General features: G+C 49.0%; 2 protein-coding genes across 9 annotated transcripts in view; one reads left to right on the top strand and one right to left on the bottom strand.

The window, feature by feature from the left end:
• Window positions 1-25,939, bottom strand: part of LOC139050390 (uncharacterized) — a 527,729-nt gene that overhangs the window by 424,543 nt on the left and 77,247 nt on the right. The gene's annotated exons all lie outside the window — the stretch shown is intronic.
• The window catches only part of LOC139050487 (uncharacterized), a 144,771-nt gene that overhangs the window by 106,204 nt on the left and 12,628 nt on the right, over window positions 1-25,939 (top strand). For all 3 annotated transcript variants that reach the window (XM_070526930.1, XM_070526931.1, XM_070526929.1), the window contains one exon: window positions 3,933-4,050. In XM_070526930.1, the coding sequence (XP_070383031.1) occupies window positions 3,933-4,050 (118 nt within the window). The remainder of the gene's footprint in view (window positions 1-3,932; window positions 4,051-25,939) is intronic.

Genomic DNA, 25,939 nt, shown 5'->3' with positions numbered 1-25,939 from the left:
ACCCATCTGTTCACTCTCTCTGCAACATCGCGAGCCTCCTCCTGGAAAAAACAAAAAAAAGTCTGGTCACAACACTGAAGTAAAGCGACACATATTAGCGATGAAACGGCAACTGTTTAAGCTGGTGTCTTTTTTTGACGGATGTTGCATTCATTACGGAGTAAGCAGTGATATCATCGAGGCAACCATATTTCCTTACAGCCACTACGGTTAAAAGCTGCGAAATCTATGCGGTAGCTATGTCGCTCTGGTGCTGCACTGGTGAGCGTGAGATTGCGGGTTCAGTTCCGACCGCGGCTGCCGCATTTCGATGTGGGTTGTAATGGAAAAACGCTCCTGTACTATAATTAAGGTGCAGGTTGGAGAAGGTCGAGTAGTCATAATTCACAGGGGGTGAACTTGAAAGGATTGGTAATCCATTTCACCTCAGCAAAGCGCGTTACTGACGCGACTTCGTCTGAGGTGTTCATCTTGCATGTTTCATCGTCTGTGTCCCGCGAGCAACGCATTTTAGCAAATTCAAATGGTTATAATTCCCTCCGATTCACCACTTTAGCGTGTCTCATAATCACATCTTGGTTTCCTACGTAAGAAGCTAAAATGTAGCTTCTGTAGGGCAACGCATTATTTGAATTCGTTTATATTATGGAGCGCAGCTAAATGACCTAATGGCCAACAATATGCGGCATGTGACGACATGTGAATACTTCGTCCACGAGGCCAGTAGAGATCTCTTGGCACGTTCGTGAAATGCTGATGAAATAAACAATTGTGGCGAGCGTGAGCACAATCATTATTTAGAGAGACGCATTTAATTTACCATACTCATCATAATTCGCGCTATGCGACCAATCCTGGTATTATATCAGCCGCGAGATTTTGCCGCAGCCGTTGACGAAGGACCTAAAGAATAAAAAGTACTGTCTCGTGTTGAATGTTCAGCAGGTGTGACGTATGGTGCTGCATCCTATATAGAGCAAAGCTTACGTGGTATTCACGCGCATCTTCTGATCTGGCTCAAGTACGCCACTAACGAGGGGCTTTGCAATGCAGTGCACCTTCGAAAGCAACCAGTGCTATAGTGGGTAAAAGAGGCAAGCTGGCCTTCTGCGCCACTGGTTGGCATGCCGTACCTCCCCGTGGAGGTGCAGATACGATCGTCGACGTTGTTGCTAGGCGGCAGAAGGCACGCGCTACGTAAGATCATCCCTCCTTTCTTATCGCGGTTGTACCAACGCCCTCTACAGAACATAAGGCCTTCTCGCTGTACCCTCTCCCCTTGAGCTACATCAGGGGAAAGAGGCCCACATAGAAGTTCCGTGCAGCGTGCAACGAAGCTACAAGCAGCGCGCCTGTGTTGAAAATGACGCGCGGAAGGCCGAGTGGGCGACGACGGCGATCACGCTTCGGTTAGTTCCGCAAACTCTGCCGCTCCGTGGATAACTTCGGGGTTTGAAAAATCCTGCCATGCTGCGATATGCTCCCGAGCGCACTTTTTTTCTGGACGTGAACCGTGCATGTAGTCTCTGTGCTCGTGCTGCGGTTGCGTTGGTGTGTCCGGTAAGCCTTCATTACCGCAGAATGTGGATTACGTTCATACCAGGATATGCCTAATAAGTGCTGCGTGCCCGATTGCTGGAGCAATCACAAATCAGGGCTGAAAAATCATGCGTTCATGTTTCCGCATGATCAATGACAGAATATTGGGTGCCAATGCTAAGGCAAAGAGAGCTGGGATCCTGCGGAATAAGGCAGGTGTTTCTTTGTAAATAGTTGCACGGATGTTTTGTATCTCAATTGCTAAGCTCATTTGAGGTGTTGTAAATATGGGGACTGCGGTACTGCATGTAATAATGCCTCCAAAGTGCAATTACTCCTTTAGAGCCTAATCTAGACTGGAATAAATACATGTGTTTCGCATGTGAAGAAGGGCACAAGGTAAACTTGTCCTAAGATAGTTGTGTTATGGTGCAGTGCTAGCATTCTGTTGAAGAACTTTTAAGGTAGCATGAACGCAAACTCTTTGACGTCAATGAAAAATCAAGGCAAAGAAGCTTCTCTGAAGAAGAAGGCAACACTGTGCTCCCCTTCATCATTTACCCTAAATTCGTTCTCCGTCCTAAGGTTGAACCATTTCATTATTTTATGGACGGGCTTTTTAATAATGCCGCGAGTAAATAGTTTTCCATAAATAAAATAATCTTGGAATACCCTTTGTTCTCTGCGGGCCATCCGTTCAGCTATGCCTAAAAACAACAAGGGCGCTCTGGTTAACATTCCCCATAAGGGCGCGAACCCGTATCCCCGAGCATTCTGCTGGTCTCTTTTCCCTGACATCACTCGCCGAGAGCTCAGGCCTTCTCTTGTCTAGGTGGTGTTGGCTTTACGCGTCCCCTCGCTCTATCAACGGCAAATGATCCGTATGCGCAGGCTGTCTTCCCCTCTCAACCTCGCACTGCTGCGGGAAAAGTCGCATGAGCCATCGCTCCTAGATGGCACCATCATCCCTCAGCCGAGGGGGATATATTTGGTGACAAAGCACGAGCAGCAGCAGCACAAGCAGCAACAGGCAGCTACTACAGTCAAATAAATCTGGCATGGCTCGCAAAGAAAGTTTCGCTTCAAAAAAATTGGAGGACGCTTAAGCTTCGCCTTCAACAGTGAAACACGATAGCGTTATCGCACCACGTTTGCACCGCCCACTCATTCGCTCGGCATGCTCTTGACGAGACGAAGGGCACAAGTGGGCGAGTGGCGCGCCACCTGTCGGGGCAGCACCGTACATTGCGAGGAGGAGGTCTTCTGTACTTGCCGAAAGATGGCTCTGAGTGTACGCCAAGCGAGCAAGAAATGTAGCGGCAACGTACTTAGCTACTCCTTTAACGACGACTTCTGTAATTTAAATGCCCATAATTACCGATATACACCGCAGTATAACTTTATACGGCACGTTTCTAAGGCAACATCGCATTCACTAGAGGCGCTTTTGTCCCGCATTGAACCATCGAACTCATGTCTGAGTGGTAGCGTCTCCGTATCGCACTCTGGAAACCCTGGTTCGATTCCCAGCGAACCCACCTTGCAAGTTGTTTCCAATTTATGAATTGCCTTCCGGTACTTCATCTCATGGCCGACGCCGCCCACGGCGATGACACCGGCTTTTCTGCGACACGAGCTCCTTAACGCTGTCGCGTTAATATGGTTCGCTGGCTGCACCTGTGCTGTGCATTAGCGCGAGCGCTTTCCGAGGGAGCAGATCGCTGCATGTACGACACGAAAAGAAAGAAACGCGGCCGGTACATTAAAAGCAGGAAACCCAATAAGAGTAAAAACTAGCGAGTGCGATGTCACGCCGCTGCGCCCCAGGTCGCTATAGGTGGCACGAACCCTTATTCCTCAATATGAACTGAAGCCATGACAATGTAGTACGATTTGGACAAGGTGGCAACAAAAGTGTGTGGATAACTTAGGCCTAATAACAGCACTGCACCATACCTTCCTAACGCAAGCGACACGCTCCTTCGCCCAAGTCTCACAGTGCTGTGTACAAAAGTACCAGAAAATGTCGTAGCTGGCCGTGTTGGCAGAATGGCGTGCGAGGTGGGAGCCATTATGTACTTTTGTGTCTGTATGTGAATGTGACTGCGTGCGGGTGCGCACGCGTGTGTTTGTCTGAGACAGAGAGAGACTACCGAAGCAACAGATCCACTGCAACGTAGCTACATCGTGGAACATAATCATCGGTGCATGCTTTAAGGCAGAGATTAGCTTCCAGTACTTTAGAACATGGGAGAGCACGTGTGGCTGCGTATTGTTCGACCGGCTATGACTAAGCCCGCAGGGCTATATAGGGCGATCATTCATAAATGAGTTGAAATGGTGGGCCACCGTAATTGACGATGCGATTCTTGCTCGGCGTTCTTTCTCCACAGCACCTACACGGTCGACATTGTAATCGCCATCAGTTCGGTGGCATCGCTTCTTTACAAACCTTGTAATGCCTTCCCGCCCACCGTGTTGACGTCCACGAACCCACGATACGAAGGCCTGGTGAGTATTCGTATAGGATGTAAGAGGCCATATTCGTCGCTTCGTTGAATATATTTTTGCTTCAAATATGGGCGCCTAACCACATCCCTCCAGCGCGGCGTTCGTGCAAGCAAGGTGAATGGTCTGGAATCTGCATTATCATGTTTTCACTGTCTCGCATTTAGGTAGTGAGCCCACCGAAGATATCAGAACCGATCAATGAGAATTACCGCTTGCCTTGGTCTAAAGAGAGCGAACAAATATAGATTGTGATAAAACGGAAACCTTTAGGAATGCTTTCCGAGTCCTTGTTTCTTGTTGTCGTCATTCTATTTCTCGCTATTAATCACTTTCAATTTTAAAGACTGTTTTAAAGACAGCAGAGGGAAAGACAGGGCTCCGGGTAAGAGATCAAGCATTATTTGAGAGTGATTGGGAATATCTAGCCTAATGAATTACTGCATAGAAACGATCGAATATTATCGGCTGTCAACAGGCCATTGCAAAAACAATGCAATAGAGCAGTGTAATTTACTTAATTATTTACGATTAGTGGAGACAAATATGGGAGAAATAAAAACAAATGTCAGAGCAATCAGGAAGACAAACGCGTTTCGCGAAAGGTACCGTAAGTACCTCACTACCTTGCGGGCTTCTACTCCATCCTACATAAAAAATAGGGATGAAGTGAGCCTGCTCTGGCTATCAGGCGCGGATTGTGAATGGAGAATTCGGGGTAAGAGTAAAATGGACAAGTTTAATGTAAGTACTCATTAGTACATTTCTTTACCGATTCGTGCTCGCTATGATATAGATGGTATTTAGTATTTTATTCCTACAAGATTTATTTCATGACTTTGCACCAAGTAAATTGATTCATTCTCGCAATTTTGTGATTAATAATTTTTATTGGCGTTAAATCTTGGAAAGCAATGTTTCGAAACTCTTTGAGGGCTTTCAGAGCTAGTGCTTGATGTTGCGGGCTCTTTTAATAATCTTCGGGAAACCCAACGTGCCTGGTGTATTCCTCCAGTGTTTAGGCGTACTTTTGGTTTTCATGACGAGTACGTGAGCATTACAAAAATAAGCATGTGCCGTAAAACGCGGGTGGCAGGATCTACAAAGCAGTGCGAGATGGTTACAAGAATTTTAGGGAGCCAAGTGGGTGGCATGCGCTACGCGGGCCTCCACTGCGTGTTTCCCTGAGGGCTTCCCTCACGGCTTCCCTTCGGTTCCAACAGGTAATGTCCACTTTTTAAGACGGTAAAAACTTGGAGACGAGCCCACATTTTCAAAGTGCACAATCTTCGGGATAGACCCACAATTTTTAGACTCTTTAAATACCGACGCACATTTGCGGCGCGACAGTTGTACAACCCGAACATATTATTTTCCGACAATGCCAATATTGCACTTCGAAAATAAACGACACTAAATTATTTCTGGTCTATCGAGCAGTGCGGAAAATGCGCCACGCAAGTTTGTGAGTTCTACACAGGGGCTCAACACGCTGTTATCTTATACCATCAAAAGAAAAATATATACGAAGTCTGCGATGCGGATGATGCCAACAGATGCGTGTTTCTGCTGCTGAAAGAAAGGTACAGTGTTCTTTCTGACGTTCTGATTTATTAGTCTGAAGAGATTATTTGTTCAACTCTTCATCTATATTGACTTCAGGTTTAAGACACATTTGCAAACACGGATTTCTATAGTTGGCGCTATCGCTTGCGTAAGCCTCTGTCTTACGCTTTAAAGCAAGTCCATGGAGTATTGATAAAATTGCTCGCCTCGCTTCGCGCTTGCTAACCACATCAGTATTGACCTCAAACACGCAGCGAACACAGTGATTCCTGCCACAGTAATGGACCAATTTCATACAATAATGTGATGAACTGCATTTCTCCCACGTGAATGTTGCACACATTGCCGTGTATTGGTTCACCCAACGTGGCACATTGTTAGCCTACGCTGCCATGTTTCAGAAATAGGCCCTAAAACACCGTTTACAGTCCGCACAAACCGTACCGTGTTCAGGCTTGTCGCTGGCATCAACATAGAATGCCACGGGCCTTACCGAGGCGAACGCCCCGTGAATGCTGCGAATCAGTCGAATTAGGCTTAGAGCGCCCCTAGTTTCTTTGCATCACCTTTAAAAGAACCACTGCTGCGCTACGAAGCTTCTTTCCTGTTCTTCGAGTCTCGTTGCCTTTGTTTTAAATCCTAGAGAAAGAGGCACGCGAAAGGTAGGGCGCGGTAAATATGCCAATGCTTTCTAATGTTCTAACAGCTAGCCTTCACGTCACTACCATAAATATAATAAAAGCGAGGTCAAAATAAAAAAAAATACTTACTCAGTAAAAACACTAAGCTTTCCGGCGGCTCCTTAAGAAGGATGCTATCAACATGTGGTAGCTTTCATGCGCATACAATTCCTCCATTTCATACATGTTATATTAGTTTGTTTATGCAATGAATAATTCAACGAATAGTAACGCCGGTAGATATTGCTTCCAAAGAATGCACGATTTGCTGGAACTTAATAGTTGCGACAGTCCTTGGGCAGGGAGTAAAGAGTTACACTTCGCTTTGTTAACGTCGTTTGAAATTCCAGGCATGATGCTGCCGCAGAGAGCTGTTCTGCCACTTATTTACTCAAAATACAACACTGCCAACTACCTCATGATATTCAGTGCCGATTTCGGGAAATTACTCATGTACTTCTTCATTTCTTCAAAAAGACAGAATTTCAGTGCACTATAGCGTTCGCAAATTGATAACTCACTGCAGTTACTTGTGAGTAAAATATTGCAGCAGATCCAATCTCACGATGACTCTCGACGACAATGCGTTAACATTGAATCAATATAGCGACAGAACATATTGCCACCATCAACATGACTTATGGGTGAGACGTGCACTTCAACAGGACTCCTCTTAGGTGCTTCCATAATAGGGAGCCTCCATGTACCGCCTTTTTAGGGTGGTGCCAGCCTTTTTAAGCGCCCGTGCCGCGCTCGCCGGAATTCCTCTAAGTGTCGCGGATGGCGCTGCTGCCAACCTCCACTTCCGCCATTTTGATTGTCACTCGAACGTGGCGTCGTGCTACAGTGCGGTCCCTATTCTGTGGTTCGGTAGGCGCTACAACGACCTGCAGAAGCCGGCAGCCAGTCTGCTTTCGTGTTTCAGTAATGAATGACATCTGGGTTGGTGTGAAAGCCATCGAATGCTCCCGCAACTGTGAACGAAATCAGCTGTTAAGCCCGCTCGGCTGCGGATGGTAATCCTACCCCTCCCGACCTCGAAGATGACAATCATGACCGGCCGCTGCGTACCGCAGTGCTCTAAGATAAGCCCCAATGGCGTGTGGATGCTTTCTTTTCCGCCCAGTCCTACCTGAAGGAAGCGCTGGCTGGCGCAATTTAAACGAGACCTATAGACAACGTCGGCCTCGTCATACTTATGCTATGTAAGTATTGCTCTAATCCTTATTCGTGCGATAGAGTTATCCTTGGCATACAATATAAAGTTTTGCTGCATGCTCACGCACAATCGCAGTTAGCGAGGCTGAATTGAATTGCATCAAGAACGTGCACAATTGACTGACGAGTGAATGTGTACTAGAATTCGAGGTAAAACCAACTGCATTTCGTGTAGGTAATGTTTTTGTAAGCTGGACTGCCTAGCCTCAGTAACTGCATGCAGCAGCGGCAGCTGGTGCATATTTTCTTAGTTATGTAGTTTGCTGTTATACTGAAGGTGGTCGTGCTTCCATGCACAGAGCAAGGAATTCTAAAGAAGCAGTGAGGAATTGAATAGGCAGGAGCTGCAGTATGATGTAGAAGTTGAGCAGTGTCTCCATTTGCAGTGGGTGTACTTCAACACCGTTAAGCAATTTCAATTTCCTTGCAAATGCCAGCATGGTTACGAGCAACCCTGATAGCTAACCTATTTTGGGCTTACTATTTAACAGGTTATGTGCTCTCGTAGAGAGCTGTCATACACCCTGCCATTCCTGCATAGAAAGAATGCTCATAAGAACGAGCTTGCCACTTCATGACGCTTAAGTGCATCCATGGTGCGTAAGCCGGTACATTTTTAGACGCTACAAGCTCACACCCGTGGCTTCCGTCGCATGATGTGCAATAAGAATCGAAGCAATGACAATACCGCGGTGTTATTTACAAAATTTCTATGGCCTGCAGGCCCACTTTGAGGACCGCAGCTTCGAGCAAAACAGAAAAGATAATTGGACGAAGCTAACAAGACATGCCATCCCTACACTCTTTCCATTTCGTAGTAAGTAATACATATTTTATTTATTGCAATACCCTCCGGGCCCAAGCGGCATTACAGAGGGCGTGGGTTCATTCTGATTATACAAGCGAAATAATTTAAACAACAACAATGCTATGTATAAAAAGGCAAAACAAAGCAACAAAAACAAAAATGATTAACAGGACAGGTTATTCTAACATGTCAATACCAAAAGCCTTCAATGACAATACCGTTAGCAACATTACTGTACATTGAAATGAAATACTTGTTGAATTACCAACTGCGCAGGTTATTCTGTGACGCGATCAACAACTGCGGCCTTGTATGACTACATCTTCAATGCTGTCTATGGCACTGCAAAGGTGATTCCATCCTGAGCTAGTCTTTGGTATAAATGAATCGTGAAACAGGTTAGTACGGCAAAAATGAATGGCGACCTTATGCTGGTGATCAATACGGGCTGAAAAATACGATGCTTGTGATAGAACTTGGTGTTTAAATGACTGGTTCAAGTAAAACTTTATGAAATAGACAAATGCGTACGTTATATTTTTCTTCTTTGAGAGGAAGTTCGGAAGGCCAAGATTAGATTTCTTCAGCAAAACATGGGCAGTAAGGGAGCTGTTTGATACGATAAAGCGAACTGAGCGATTCTGAAGAGACTCTATTGCATCTGAAAGGTTACTTAAGCCTGGATCACAGATAGCAGACGCATACTCGACTTTATGACTAGTTAGCATTTGATATAGTAACAATTTTAAACGGCTTGGTGCTTCAGCAAAATGTTCACAAAATATTGACAACAGTATCAATGTAGGATTGTAGGTTCTCAATTCTATGAAAAATTCATGCTTGTCGCTCCTTATCGCAGCTAAGTTTTAGCAAGCCTCCACAAGAAAGAAATCTTATATGTAAAATTTCACCTGAGGCATGACTTGGGTATGCAGGAGGTATGGTGTGTGCGGGGGATAGGGGTGAGAGAATGAGTGGTGTACAACGGGTGTAGACCACAGAAGGGAACCTTTATGGCGGATGGCAATAAGGACTACTTTCGGCAAATATGAGCTTGCGCCCTATCTTATTTTAATTCAATCTCATTGCAGTCTAAAAATGCCTATGCCCACTCTCAGGCCCTACCTTGCAGTGATGTGACTCACTTTTTCAGGAGTAACAAAAAGAAAATGAGGAATTATAAAAAGACATTCGTTGAAGTAGCACCGTCTCAAACATGACTGTTCCGGAGTAATTTCAACTCCGGAGTGGTAATGCCACAACACTGTTGTCTACAAAAACATTCGCGTCACCTCACTTGTCACTAGCGTTTCGTGACACAAACGATGGCAATACTGCGCTCATTAAGGCTGAAGTCGCACTGATGGTGACGCTGCGATCAGTCAGCATAAAATCCCTTTGGCATGCTATCGTCTGTAAAAATAAAGCACAGGGGCTGCCTTTGTTCGGTTTGATTGTTAACTCTTGCTTCTGAACAATTTTTTACAGCTGTACCGAAACGCCGCAAGCCACCAAAGCTTCTCTCCCAAAACACAGTCTCTGCTAACGTGGTGGCAACTGGACTGAGAGCTAGTAATGGAGCTACAAGCCAGTGTGGTAGCATATCAAACAGCTTATGCGTTGGTGTTATGGCAGCTGAAGATGTGCAAGATCAGTTGACGGAGAACTGTGACAGCAATGTGATCCACTCACCGAATCAGCATTACAGCCTGAACATGTGCGATAGTCCAGGCAGTTCTGGAACGAGTAGCTCTGCATGCTTTGCAGATTTACGTTCATCAACTTCATTACCATATGAGGCAAACGCTCACCCACCCAGGTGTTTAGTTGTCAGCTGCAGTGTTGACAGTGATGAGGACGACGAGCCTTCACAACAGAGGACTGCTGCTGCAACATATAGCAAGTTTCAGTCAAACGGCATTGATAATGAAAAGAAAATTTCCTTATCCCTCCCCCATGTATCGAGAGAGTTGTCAAGCAATACACCGGCTAAACTAAGTAATAGCACTTCTCGGAGCATGCTCCCTTCACTACAGCTGACAGAGGTACATTCTGAACCTACTGGCACAATGACGTGAGAATTGTCACCAGAAGTAGCAGCTGGGTCCTGTGATAACCAGGGAACTACCAATCTGGTCTTGTTCACTTTCTGTGGAAACGACACCAATGAAAAGCTAGAATCGACAGGCAATTACACTGCAGAGCTTCAAAAAAAAAGAACAGTCACCTAAAACGGAAGTACAAAAGACTGTAAATGCTGCACAACCAGGCAAAGGCCTCCATTCGAAGCCTCAAGCGACAAGTCTGGGCGCAAAAAAACTTGAATTCATGTCCAATATGACATTCCTAAATGAAGACCAAAAAGTACTAAATAGAAAAAAATAGCAAAGGATGCGTTTGGTCTGAATAAACAATCAGAACATCGCTGCAAATCAAGCGTGCATGTGGTACAGCTGGTTATGATCTTCTTCGATCATAATTGTGTCCCCTGCCCTCAGACAGAACCCTGATCTGGAGCGTACTAAACATCCGCTTTCTTCAAGGTATCCTCCATGAAGTGTTCGATGTACTCAAACGCAAAGTGGAGGCAACGGAGGATATTGAAAAGGATTGTGTCCTATTCCTAGATGAAATGGAAATCCCTCAAGGGTACGAGCATGAGCGTTCACTGGACTACCTTTTTGGCAGTACGACCCTGCCCGACACACCAGACAATGTAGCAAACCACATTTGGGTGTTCATGGTGGGCGATCCAAGCAAGCGCTATAAACAAGCGATTACAAACCGCTTCACGGGCAGAGCTGTTGGTGGACTACTGCTGAAAGACATTGTTTTCAACCTCATAGAAATGCTTCAGAGAATATCGCTAAGAGTCCTTGTCGTAGCAAGCGATATGGGGTCAGCAAACCGGGCTGTGTGGTGGTTGCTAGGTCTTTCTAGCGATCGAAACTCTTAAACAGTTAGCAGTGTCCCTCACCCTCACCTTGAAGGTAAGGTGCTGCACTTTATGGCGGATCCAGAACAAGTTCTAAAAAACTCCGGGAGCAGCTTTTGCGAGTAAGCTGTTTCTACTTGAACAATGAAACAGTGTACCTGCAGGGTCTTCCTGGCAACAAGGCCGACATCACACTTGTAGAGGAAGTACTCGAGCACGACTGCGATAATGACCTTAAGATAGAAAATGGCTTGTCTTCTGTCCACGTCAGCACTGGACATTTTTGCCAAAATGAAGGTCAGCATTGCTGTACAGCTTCGTCGTGAAGCCCCTGCTGGTATTCGCAACCTAATCTGCAAATAAAAGCTTCCAGCCGAGGCCGAAGCAGCGGCGTGTTTCTTGTGCTACTTTGGAGATTGTATAGTTTAATGTCATCACATCATCCTGAGCTTGCTTTGAGCAAGGTAGACGTCACCAAGTATAAAGAGGCGATAGCAACGCTTAACCTTGCCTAGCATACGCTGCGACATGTGAAAATGGGACCAGCACCCTGGAAGCCGTCTCAGGCAGGCCCTCTGATTTCAACATCTGTCGTACTTAGCCTCGCAGAAGAACTTCTATGCCACCGAGGGTGCGTGTATGTCCTGACCAGTCGATAAATCCGAGACTACCTGAAAATTATCTTCTCATTCTTGCGCATTAAAAAGCCTACCCCAAGTGCACGCGATGTCTAATGCGCTTTGAAGCTGGTTTGTGTAGGGCAGTTTCTACACACAGCGAAGTAAACAAGCTACGACATTGATGACAGCCTGCACCTTGCCGACCTTCTTGGGCCAACTCTACAAAGTCAGCTTGTGGAGTTTACGGATTACGAGGAGAGCATAGAGGATCCTGTTATTGAGGCAGTTTCATCAACTGAATGCGACATCCTCGCCTACTTCGGAGGATTTCTTCTCAGGGCTGTAACGAAGGCAACAGGGAATTGTGAGCCATGAATGACAGTATCATTTGGAGAAAATGAAAGCTACAATGCACTCGTCCACTTAAAGGGGTACGTGAAGGGGGCTCGCAGCCTAATCAGGCCCAGAAATGTAGTGATAGCTGTCCTGGTTCACTTTGAGGAATATTTCAAGGCATTTGTCTCAGCTGATACCATCTTGGAGATGAAGGCTCCGTCAAGGTCCATATCAAGGTTCCTGGCTGAATATGCGGAGGTTAATCTTGAAGGTGCGTGTAGTTCTCACAGAGAAAATGTTGAAAAGTTGCTTTTGCAGAAGTATGTTAGCTCAGGCTTGCGAATGCATATTCGCCAACAAATAGTTCGATGTTTTGTGGCACATTCAAGCAAGACGTGTGCTTGAGTGAACTTTTCATAGGTCAAGCAAAAGGACCAAGAACCACCTTGTAGCCGGCTGTTTTCAATTCTGAGCCGAGTGCCATTGCGTGGATACAGACTATAAATTGTCGGGTGGATGCAGCGAATTTATTCCTCTGTTTTTTCTACTTTGCATGGCATTGGTTACAAAACTGAAACTTCGTACAGCAGGCACTTGTGTATGTGTGTGTGTGGGGGGGGGGGGGGGCGAACTGTGCCGCATATGCATGTTTTGCCTGATATGTGAAGCCGTCAGCCAAATAGTAGACCAAACAGGTCACTTTGTACGCAAAGTCTTTTTTTAGACTTCAATGTGCAACACATTGCACACCTATCTGCTGTATTTATTGTGCATAGCACACCGTTACATTCATTGTATATACGCATTGCCACATCTTTTCATGCTGCTTGCTAACACAATTTTAACTGCCCTTTCTAATTTGCTTTATTCGGCACATTTTGTGTTAATTACGTAGTTGGTAAGAGAGGCCTTCCTGCTGCAAGGATTGCAGACCACAATGATAATGTGCGAAGCTGCACCTTTATTGTTAATTACTGTATGTCAGAAATATTTTCATGCATTTCTACTTGTTTTCAGTATTTGTCTATCCGCTGTATATATTCACATTTCCTTAGAGTTCATTCACGTTTTGCATTCTTTTGATGGACAGTAAGTGTCCAGTTGTGTGTGTCTGTAGCCCTTCCGGCAAGAATTGTAGATGGGGATGTGCACAAATAAAGTGAAGTACTTTCAAATGACAAATGCATTATGAATAATTATTCAGTATGTGAACCATTTGTCTTGAATTTTGTCTTGCTGGTTTAAAGAAAAAGCTCGGCTGACCCTAAAATGATGCATGCTTTGGTTGTTCAATACACGAAGAACATTTGTATTATCGCAGTCAAGGGCTGAAAAAACACGGTGTACACTCCATTACAGGCATAGGGGGAAGAACACGCACCTGCACTTGCTTCGGTAGCTGCATTGCAAGCTATCTTATCAGGTGCAATTATTACCAACGTCCAAACAAACGGGGTTGGTGCATACATGCAGGCATATTTAGCACACATTCGATTGTGTTGGTTTTTTTTTTTTGCTGAAGTTGAAGCCAAGCAAGCATGACTGTTTAGAAAAAAAACTGGCTATGGCTTAGCTACGGTCAAGCCCAGGATGCGAAGCATACTAGCCTTTATTTTAACGCGACAGCATTAAGGAGGTCGTGTCGCAGAAAAGCCGGTGTCGTCGGCGTCGGCTCAGGCGTGCGGCGCTTGCTCAGGCGCACATTTCGTTGTCGCGCCGAACGCTGCGTTGCTCGACGCTCACCGCGTCCGGTGCGGGGCGCGTAGTCGCTGCGCCGTAGCAAAGCCACCTAGAAACAGTCTCTGTAGCACGCCGCAACATTCGCTTCTCATTCCAACGAGCAGCTCTGTCTCCAGGAGGCATCTCACCTCGTGAGTGTCTAGCAGAGGCAAGCTCAGCTGCTTGTATACCGCCGCGACGCCACGAGCGACGGCGCGAGTTGGAGCCCCGTTTCTCCTCTGTCGTGACGTCACGGTGTCACATGGTATTGAAGGCGACACCGCCGCGCCTGAGGAGTTGGGTTGAGCTCTAGTAATATGCTTCGCATAAAAAGTGCGCAAGGTAATGTGTTTGCAAATAGTGTCACGTAGGTGGCGGTGAGCTACCTGGCACGCAGGCAGACAGAAAGGAACACTGCGTCGGCGCTAGACTTAAAGAGAGTTTAATGGGCGAACTTGTGCCCTAAATTAAGAGAACAACGTGGTGACAGCGAAAGCAGCAAGCGCGTCTGGGGCGTTCGTTGGACTGAGGCAGCACAAGCGACAAGCGATGGTCCCGTATTTATACGTATCGCGGCCATGATCGAAACGCGTCAAGCGAAGCCGGTCGCGTCGTAGTGACGCGAGCTGCGTACGTCGCTTCGCTACAAGCCTAAATAAACGGACGTGGCATTACTCCCTCCCCCCACCCCCACCCCCGTGAAAGAAAGCACCAGTCCGATGCTAAAGAAAACAAGAAACTTGTAAGCATGCAATCAACCATTGAAAACGAAAAAAAAAGAATGTCTGTTAGTCCGCTAACGCTCAAAAAAACTTTTTGAGGCGCGCGACATGCACCATCGCAGGTGGTGCGCGACGTCGCTGTGACCGTGTCACTCCATCGTGCACAACCTCGCAGACCAGCGGTCCAAGTCGCGGAGTTATCTTGTAGGGTCCGAAGTAACGGCGCAGGATCTCCTCACTAAGCCCGCGGCGACGAATTGGTGTCCGCACCATAACGCGGTCACCAAGTGCGTACACTTTGTCTTGTCGTTGTAGGTTGTATAGTCGGGCGTCGACCTGCTGCAGCTATTCGTTTTTGGTCGTCGCGAGGCATTCGTTTTTGGTCGTCGAATAGTTCAATTCCAATTTCGACATCGCGTAGGCGATGGCCGTTCTCCAGGCCGTTCGTCTTTTGAATCAACACAGCACCGAGTCCTATGCCGCTTGCGTCCGTGTGGATCTCGGCGTCAGCGCTCTGGCCGAAATGGCCGAGTACTGGCGGTGACTGCAAGCGTCTTTGAAGTCTTTGAATTCGAGAGAAAACTCGTGCAAAACGCTTGCAATGCGCACAGAGCCGCAAAAATCTACGCACAGCTTTCTTTTCACTGGGTATCGGGAAACTTTCGATGGCTGCCGTCTTTTTGGGGTCCGGACGCACGCCTTTGCAATTAACTACGTGGCCGGGGAACAGGAGGTCTTCCTAGGCGAAACGACATTTCTCTGATTTCCGATCAAGTCCCGGCACCCTAATTGCCTCTAGCACGGTCTCCAGCCTTTTAAGGTGCTCGTCGAAAGTGGATGAGAAAAAATGGCTGTGGCTTAGGTAAGGTTAAGCCCAGGATGCGAAGCATACTAGCCTTTATTTTAGTTGTTGAACCACTATTTAGCCTGGTGAACTGCTGTTGCTTGGCTATATTTGGTTCGGCTAGACGAAGAAACAACTCATGCATTACTGCTTCGCCTTCAAGAGTGGAACGCGACAGCGTTCCCGTCGACCCGCCAACGGGTGTAAGACAATGGGCTACACGGCAGCGACTACGCGCCCCGCATTGGACGCGGTGAGCGTCGAGCAAAGCAGCGTTCGGCGCGGCAACAAAATGTGCGCCTGAGCAAGAGACGCACGCCTTAGAAACAGCTCGTTTCTAAGGCAACACCGCATTCACTAGAGGCGCTTTTGTACCGCTTTGAAGCATCGTACTCATGGCTCAGTGGTAGCGTCTCCGCCCCACACTCCGGAGACCCTGGTTCGATTCCCACCCAGCCCGTCTTGCAAGAGTTGAGCCAAAGCCACTTCTCCTCTGTCATGACGTCACGGTGTCACGTGGTTTCATGGCGACACCGCCGCGCCTGAGGAGCTGGGTTGAGCTCTCGTAATATGCTTCGCATAAAAAAACTACGTCGTCGAGATATGCGAGGCATATCTGCCATTTCAGCCCAGACAACGTGGTGTACATGACACGCTGAAATGTCGCGGGCGCTGAGCATAGCCCGAATGGCATGACTATGAATTCGTAAAGAGCGTCCGGCATAATGATAGCACTCTTCTCACGGTCTGTTGGAGCCTCAGGGCTGACACCCGTTATTGCAGTCGCACCGCTGGCACGAGTTGTTGCAAATGGGTCGCAAGCCCCAAGGGTAGCGTTGACCTGGCGGCCTGGGGCACCACTGGAAGCATCCGAAGGTCCTGGCAAAGCATGAGTCGACTGCTAACAGAACAACTTGTTTATTCTAGTATCGCAAAAGAGCGGCCGGTCAGGTCGACCGAAGTGGAGAGACGGGAGAGCACGCTTCTCGACGGAAGAATTCGGAGCCTCTCTCCTGGTTCCGGGGGCAGCTGCTCTTATACTATTGGCGTCGCGGGCAAGAAGGAAGGTCACGGGATGAGACCACCTGACAGCGAGGCACGGACGAGCTGAAAGACATGTAGAGACGAGTGTAGTAACGCATCAGCCGGGCTGGCGCCGGTCAGATCTCCTCGCTTCACACTTGGGGAGCTCCTCTCCCCGACTGCCGCGCTTTGACAAGCGTGGGCACACACACACACACACACGCACACAAGAAGACACGTGGCACTGAAACAAGCCTGGACGCGTTTGGCGGGGATGCGTTGCGGCCGCTCCGAACGGGCCAAAATGTCCGCCGCTTTGAACGAAGGCCCCGGCGTCCGTTGCATCCGCGCCGGCTCGACCGCGCGTCGCAGGCGAAAGGTAACAGGTCCCTCTCCTCGATCTCAATGTGCCAGTAGCCTCTCCGGAGGTCCATCGACGACAACAACTTGGCGCCGCACAGTCGATCTAACGTGTCGTCGAATCTCGGAAGCAGGTAGACGTCTTTTTTTGTGACGCTGTTGAGACGTCTATTATCGGCGCAAAACCATAGGGTCGCGTCTTTCTTCTTTACAAGCACCCCGGGTAAAAACCACGGGCTCTTGGACGGCTGAATGACGTCATCGCGAAGCATTTCTTCAACTTGTGTATTGATTGTTTTACGTTCTCGCGCTGAAACGCGGTAGAGACTTCGGTGAACGGTACGAGCCGATTCATCGGTTATAATGCGATGCCTCGCTTTGTGCGTTTGCCGCATCATCGACGACCTTAAAAAAAATGGCTGTGGCTTAGGTAAGGTTAAGCCCAGGATGCGAAGCATACTAGCCTTTATTTTAGTTGTTGAACCACTGTTTAGCCTGGTGAACTGCTGTTGCTTGGCTATATTTGGTTCGGCTAGACGAAGAAACAACTCATGCATTACTGCTTCGCCTTAAAGAGTGGAACGCGACAGCGTTCCCGTCGACCCGCCAAGGGGTGTAAGACAATGAGCTACAGGGCAGCGACTACGCGCCCCGCATTGGACGCGGTGAGCGTCGAGCAACGCAGCGTTCGGCGCGGCAACGAAATGTGCGCCTGAGCAAGTGACGCACGCCTGAGCCCTAGAAACAGCTCGTTTCTAAGGCAACACCGCATTCACTAGAGGCGCTTTTGTACCGCTTTGAAGCATCGTACTCGTGGCTCAGTGGTAGCGTCTCCGTCCCACACTCCGGAGACCCTGGTTCGACTCCCACCCAGCCCGTCTTGCAAGAGTTGAGCCAAAGCCACTTCTCCTCTGTCGTGACGTCACGGTGTCACGTGGTTTCAAGGCGACACCGCCGCGCCTGAGGAGCTGGGTTGAGCTCTCGTAATATGCTTCGCATAAAACATTCGTAATATCGCAGAAGACGACGCAGCTTTTCTTGCTTTTGTCGAGGCAGTGCGGGGTTAATGTCGAAGTTCACCTCATCAGTCACCGTCAACGACGCCTCATGGGATGACGCGGAGAGCACTAATGCATCGCTTATTTCAGCGAACTCTTCCAAGAAAGCGGCCATCGTAACCCTGTTGAGGTGCTTCTGTTGCGTGCTGAAATTCATTATTAGCACAGCCGCTCTGCCTTTACGCAGATGGACGACACTGCGTGCGACGCAAATTTGGCGATCCAGAAGCAGCTGAATGTTCGCTTCGACGCTCACATGGCCGCTTGCGAACGCGTCTGGTTTGACGAGTGCCATGACGCTAACATTTGGCGGGAGGCTCACTTGATCGTCGAGGATGGTGAACGTGGCGCGATGATAATGATTGCTTTGCATTCTTTCTGACCGTTTTGTCATCAGTGTTATGGTTTTCGTCTGCAGGTCGATAAACGCACCGTTTTCGTTCTGGAAGTCCATCCCGAGGATTGCGTCGCGAGAGCAGTGCCGTAGGATGAAGTTCACAAGGTAGCTCTGACCGTGAACAGCTACTCGCGCATTGCATCGTACCGTCGGGGTTATGAGGTGGCTCCGGCTGTTCCTATTTGAGGACCTTCCCATGCGGTTTTGAATTTCTTGAGTTGTGACAAGGATTATGCACTAACGACGGTGTAGCCGGCCCCGGTGTCGACGAGTGCAACCACTGGATGTCTATCTAGGGTAACTTGTATGTCGGCACTTGGTGTCCGGGTTCGATGTCGGTCGATCACCGACTGAGCGGTCTGTCGCTTCGCATGGTCGCGGCTGCGTCGGGTGCAAGCCTCATGGCAAGGTGCTGTTGTGGCCTTCAGCCACGCCATCAAATTTGTGGTGTGGGGTCGCCGCTTCGTGTTATGTGGCGTCGCTGCCTCGGGTCGCGTCGTCTTGTCGGAATGCGACGAGGCGTCGGAATGCGTCGAGGCGGCAGAATGCAGCGTGGTTGGAGGGTTTTTCGGTCTTCGCTCGAGGGCGGCGCCACCTCCCGACGTCGCTGGCTTTAGTTTCCCCTACGAGGTCTTGGTGACCTCTCCCTCGCATACCTTTGGTACGGCGAAGACCAACGGCATGGGTAGGGTGACGGGAACCTGAAGCGACGTGGGGCGGCATCTTCGGTCGCTCGAAGGTATGCTTCAATTTCTCGAGGCCGTTGGCCAGGAATGGGTCGTGGGGCGTCGATGTTGTACCCGCGGAGGCCCATCTGACGGTAGGGGCACTCTCTTTGGAGGTGGCCGGCTTCACCACAGTGAAAAGAAAGCGGTTGTTGATCTGGCATTCTCCACATGTCAGTCCTCCTCGTGGTGGTTTGCCGGAACGTGTTCGAGAGGATGGCCTGCGGCCGGCGCGGCGGTGGCGAGTAGGCTTGGCTGCGTTGAGGTGGCGTGTACGCTTCCCGTCGCCAGCTGGTTGGTCTCGCTTGGCTTTGCAGAGTGGTGGCGTAAATTAAAACGCGTGGCTGCTGGCAAGGGTTGGCACCGTTTCGGCAGGATTTAGTGTGCCCAGCGCTTGCTGTACACCGTCCCTTACGACGTCGGTGAGCGAGGATATTTGTGTTTGCGCACCCGGTAGCAACTGGCGCAGCTCGTCGCGCACGATGGCGCAGATGGTATCTCGAAGGGCTACTGCGGAGGCACTTCGGGAGTGGTCGCAGTGTGACGGAGCAGCGCGTAATTTGCGATCGTGCTGCTTTGAGTGAAGCTCCAGCGTCTTCTCAATAGTGGCCGCTTCCCTAATCCATTCGGCAACGTTCATCAGCGGGTTTCGAATGAGAGGGCCGAAATGTTGCTCCTTGACGGCCCTCATAAGGTACTGAAGCTTCTTGTTTTCAGTCATGTTGGCGTCCGCGTGGCGGAAAAAATTTTGCATTTCTTCCGCAAAGACGGTTATGAACACGTTTGGATGTGCTGGCGAGTTTGAAGCAAGGCCTCAGCTCGTTCTTTGCGCAGAATACTTCCGAAAGTTGCAGATAAATGCCTCGTCAAAGCCTCCCATATTGTCAGGGACAGCTCCTGGTTCTCGTACCAGGTTCTAGCAGAGTCTTTGAGAGAAGAAGAAGACGTTCCGAAGTTTGTCTTCGTCAGACCACTTGTTGAAGATTGCAACTCTTTCGTGACGTTCCAGCCAATCTTGTATATCTTCGGAAGTTGAGCCGCTAAAAACGGAAGTACTCGCGGCTGCTGGACGACGAGCGGCGGAGGTGTGGCGGCGGCTTGCATTGGTGACATCGAGCGGTGCTTCACACGACGACCAGGGGCAGGTAGTGGTCCCAATTCAGCGGGCAGTCCTTGTAGTCGGCGGCCGCTCCGGGTTACTTCCTTCTTGTATTCTCTGGAGCTGGCGACGCGGAAGACAGCTCCAGATGCACTTGGGCTGGTGTCACGGCTTTGAGGGGGTGTCCGAAGCATAAGCACCTGCACCAAAATGTCACGTACGTGACTGTGAGCTACGTGGCACGCAGGTAGAGGGAAAGGGGCATTGCGTCGGTGGTAGACTTAAAGAGAGTTTAATGGGCGAACTTGTGCCCTAAATCAAGCCAACAACGCGGTGACGGCGAAAGCAGCAAGCGCGTCTGGGGCGCCCGTCGGACTGAGCCAGCGCAAGCGCTGGTCCCGTATTTATACGTTTCGCGTCCATGATCGAACGCGTCAAGCGACTCCGCTTGCGTCGCAACGACGCCGGTCGCGTCACAGCGACGCGAGCTGAGTAGCTCGCGTCACTACAAGCCGAAATAGACGCACGGCGCAGTAGCATTCGTTGGCATCATGACACCGATTTATCAAGTCACAGTGAAAGCTTTCTTTTAACGATATTATTTGCTGTAAAATAAGAACTGTACAGCGTCGTATTAGGCACAAGCAAGTTTGACTAAGGGTTATCAACTTTTTTTACCTTTGAACTTTTCCAAAGTTCAGTCCAGTTACTGTTATTCAGGTTTTCTCTATTATGTTCTAATTGACAGCACATGTAATAGATTTCCGCCTAAATAAATCAGTATGGACTGCAACACTATTAAGTTAATATTGGAACATTTTTGTCTGCTTGTGTAGTCGGCCAAGAAACCGCTACAGGAATACAGTGTGCTGGTACATGACCATCTTGCACAGACCTTTGAGCAGCCCAGTGTGTGGAGGATGAGGGTTGCTTCGCTAATTTGTTATGGCGTTTTTTTTCTGTTTGACAGACATTTTAAATCGTCGTCTTTTACAGTGTCACTATGTTACTTTCTAATTCGTTTTTAAGTAGCCTTCCTTTTTTGGTTTATTAGTTCCTTTTTGGTCATGGCGGTGGTTGTTGGGGGTTTATATTGTGAACTAGCCTCTCTGCAGAAATCATAGATGGGAATTTATTACAATATCCACGATTCAAGAGCTGTAGATTCCAATGATCAATGTTCTTTTAATGCCTCCTCAATTATGGGAACCATTTCCCCGGCATTACTTGAAGCTTGCTGCATAAAAAAACCGTAAGACGTAATGTGATGTAATTGAGGCCGAAGAAACGGCAGTTCCTACTATTACGGGCTTGCGACAAATTCACATCGGCACTTGCTTCAGTTACTGCGTAATTACAGTTAAGCACAAGCGTTGGCAACGTTCAAATAGATGTGTTGAACGCAGGCGTACAGCCGCAAATTTTACAGTGTAGAGCGAGAAAAGCACTAAATGAAATATCATTCTCGACGTTGTTATGTTCACGCAAACGCTCATTAGGGCACCTATGGGTCTTTGGAATAAAACGTTTGACATACTCTAAAGCACCGAGCCCTCGTAACGTGAGCGAGCTGCGTTCGTTTGTCGGAATGCTAACATTTTATTCAAGGTTTTTGCCGAACATGTCAAGCGTATTGTCCCTGTTGTATCAGTTACTAGAAAAGAATGCGCGATGGCAGTGGAACCAGCCCAAGGAAACTGCGTTCGCCAAGGCCAAACAGTGTCTCAAGAATGCCGAAGTGCTTGCCCATTTTGACCCGTTAAAGGAGCTGAAACTCGAGTGCGACGCTTCCCCACACGGCATTGGCGCAGTACTGTTTCACACAGTAGGCAGCGTCCACACACCGATAGGATTCCGTTCAAGGACTCTCACGAAAGCCGAACGGAATTACTCGCAGCTGGAACGTGAGGCACTGGCACTCGTTTTTGGGGTCACGAGATTCCGAGACTATCTGTTGGGCCGTGAATTCACCTTGGTTACAGACCACCAGCCTCTCCTCGGATTGCTAAGGGCCGACCGCCCAACACCGTCTATGGCTGCAGCCCGCATTCAGCGTTGGGCCCTCTATCTCGGAGGATATTGCTACAAACTTCAGTACACTCCCGGAAGACAACTGCTGAACTCGGACGCCCTCAGCAGGCTTCCGCTACAATCACGCGGTCCCAGTATGGAGCCCCTAGAGCCGCAAGAGTACGTTTTTTCTTTGGAAATCCTGGAGGAAGGCACAGTCACGACACGAGAGCTGAAGGACCTTACAGCTGTCGACCCGACACTAGATCGCGCCAAGCATTACGTGCTACGTGGTTGGCCTAGAAGCTCGAAAGGCCTTGAGCCATGCCTGGCGGTATTTTTTGACCGTCGACTGGAGTTGTCCCTGGCACATGGGTTAATTTATTGGGGCCATCGAGTGGTTATACCTGCCGGTGCGCGAAAGCGATTGCTGCAGCTGTTGCATGAAACCCACCAAGGGTCTTCGCCGATGAAATCGATTGCGCGATCATTGTTCTGGTGGCCAGGCCTAGTCCGAGAGATTGAGGAAATGTTGGCTCAGTGCAAGAATTGCATCGACAATTTGCCCATGCCGCCAGCCGCTCCACCAGCAAGCTGGCCACAAACTTTTGAGAAGTGGTCGCGCATCCATGTGGATTTTGCCGGACCGATAGAAGGCAAGATGGTGCTTGTGCTAATCGATTCGCACACCAAGTGGATAGAAGCGCTTCCTTTGAAGCAAGCTACCTCGACAGCTACAATCCACTGTTTGCGGGACATTTTCAGCGGATTTGGCGTGCCCAGAACGATAGTTTCCGATAACGGAACACAATTCACTAGTCGTGAATTTGCAACATTTGTCGAGAACAACAACATATCCCACGTTAGGACCGCCCCCTTCCACCCGCAATCTAATGGGGCCGCCGAAAGAGCTGTCCGAACAGTGAAAGATGGTCTTCGGAAGTTGAAGGAAGGAAAACTGGAGCACAAACTAATGCGACTACTGCTCAATTACAGAAGGACACCCCAGAAGAGCGGAAAGTCGCCATCACAGATGCTTCTCGGATACCAGATTAGATCGCGCCTGGAAACGTGTTTTCGGAAGGGTAGTGGAGACGCACCGTCTGATAACCAGGAGTGGCTGCCCCAACTAGAGAGCCGTGTGCACGTTCGCAACTATGGGGCAGGAGACAAATGGATACCAGGACATGTGACATCTACATCTGGGACCCGAATGTTTACAGTAGAAACACCTGGAGCAATTGTCCGGCGGCACGTGGACCAGGTGCGTCGTCGGCCTACAGAAACGCAGTCACCCGACATTGCGGAAGACGCGTGCTCGGACGGCGCTACATTCAGGCCAGAGGAATCCTCGCCACAGCTCGATTGGGGACTGGAAGCATCTGCCTTGCCGCCTGCAGTTGGGGATCATCATGCTGACCGCGCCTTCCCGGCACTTCCGTCACCCGAAGCAGTAGTGCAAAGCGAACCCGCTCAAGTCTTACGACGTTCTACGAGGACGAGGAGACCTGTTGACCGATTTTAGGAGGAAGAAGTGTTGTATCGGCCGCTGTGTCATTATGCGGGCTACACACTGCGCAAGCGTGAAGTTTTCTTTCTAACTCGCTGTCTCCCCTTTCCATTCCCCCTCTCCTGGATTACTATATAACCACCCTGCTGTTGACAATAAAGGCGGAGTTTTACCTGTCTCGTTCCCAGGCGTGTACGTACGTTTCGTTCCTGCCGTGGCCTAACGGCCGCGACTATGTTACAAAGCCTATCTATTTTATTTGGTGCAGAAAAAAATGTCCAGTTTTAGCTTGGTTAAGCCAAGAATGCGTTGCATATTGCGCGGTCTTTTTTTTATGTGAAGCATACTAGCCACACAGCCACGCTCTTCCTTGCTGCACCGCGCGCGGCCGCGTTGCTACCATATGACGTCATAACAGCTGCAAAGCGGACGCTTAAGCTTCGCCTTCAAGAGTGGAACGCGACAGCGTTCCAGTCGACCCGCCAAGGGGTGTAAGACAATGGGCTACGGCGCAGCGACTACGCGCCCCGCATCGGACGCGGTGACCGTCGAGCAACGCAGCGTTCAGCGCGACAACGAAATGTGCGCGTGAGCAAGCGACGCACGCCTGAGCCTTAGAAACGGCTCGTTTCTAAGGCAACACCGCGTTCACTAGAGGCGCTTTTGTACCGCTTTGAAGCATCGAACTCGTGGCTCATTGGTAACCTCTCCGTCTCACACTCCGGAGACCCTGGTTCGATTCCCACCTAGCCCATCTTTCTTGAGGGCGAGGTATCACGCTCCGGCTCAGTGCCCCTAGCGGGAGTCAGGTGGTGGCTACGGCCGCGCGCGACCACGCGAGTTGGGGACCAGCTTTTCCTCCGTGACGTCACGCGCCGGCGCAGCCCCCCTAGCGGGAGGAGTGGGGAGTCAGGTGGTGGCTGCGGCCGCGCGCGACCCAGCTTTTCCTCCGGCTGTCGTGACGTCACGTCACGTGGTTGCGCTCAAGGTCAATGGTGGCTGCCCGGCCGCGCCCAAGGGCTGAACTGAGCGATTGTAATATGCAACGCATAAAATGCACAGCACTGCCCCGCTCTTGAAGCAATCTTCATCAAATAGTGAGATGTAATAGGAATATATAGAATTACATTTATTTCGCTCCGTGCTAATTCCGCCTTGGTTTCTTGCGGCTGATGCTTTGAAATATTTTTAAACATGCGTTCTCCCACAGGCACTTCCAACAGCTTGGGTTAGCCTGCTGTTGACGAATGCCTGCTTTGTCCGTAATAGCAAACACGGAATGGTGGCACAATTTCATTAGGCCTTCTTAAAGCAAGAATTAGCGATGCTTCTTTTCACAAGCTAGAAATGAGCCGAGTTGTAGGGTAGGACTGGACTACAACAACAACAGCTACAACAGGTGTGTCCTACCGAACAAAACAGACGAAGGTCGAAATGCCGGATAGCACCGCCCTGAAGGAGCTTAAGCATCACATCAAGTGTGCAAGAGAATCTCTCATAATTGACATCAACGTATCAACCTGGTCCTCCTCCTGAACTGAGGAACAGTCAATATAAAACAAAAAAAATCATCCACACATTGGAAGACCTTCAAAATGTCTGTCTTAGGGTGCTCGTTGGTGAGAGAGGTGGCGACGCTCAATACATAATGTCGCCATTTTGCCCGAAAGGCTAAGCATCTGCAGCGATAACAAATTAGTAGGCAGCTATAGGCAATAACGAGTGTACATTTACCAATCGTATAAACATGAAAACATTCTATTACTAACCAAATTAAGTAGCATGGCATCACGCGCGCAGATGAAAATATGATCACATTTTACTCGATCAACCCGGAAAAACACTGTCAAGGCGCTGGCGTTGGGAAGCACGGCAGCATCAGCGAGGGAATGAACCGTCGTGCTGCCTCTCGCTTCAACGCGGGTATGCGGTGCTAAAACACAGCGCACGCGAAGCTATCAGTACCCGGTGGCCTCTGTCCCCATCGCAAATCGCTGTCAAAATAGGGCCCAGGCGGCTGTACCATGCGCAGCAGCTGCAGGGCAAGAACACCCCCTGTCTTCCCTTCCCTTGGAGCGTTGCTCGTGATGCAAGATGGTGCGTTTCCTCCCCGCTTTCCTCCCGGGTCTGTCCTGAGCTGTGGGACCTTCTTCTGTATATCTTGTTACTGTCATTTTATTTTCAAGAGTGAATAAATAACATTGCTCTTCGTCTTCGCATGCGAGCGCGAAATTTAGCCGCCAACGTCAGCTCACCTTACCA

Source organism: Dermacentor albipictus, chromosome 10 (assembly GCF_038994185.2).
Source record: "Dermacentor albipictus isolate Rhodes 1998 colony chromosome 10, USDA_Dalb.pri_finalv2, whole genome shotgun sequence".
NCBI lineage: Eukaryota > Metazoa > Arthropoda > Arachnida > Ixodida > Ixodidae > Dermacentor > Dermacentor albipictus.
This window is presented reverse-complemented; position numbering and strand designations above follow the sequence as displayed.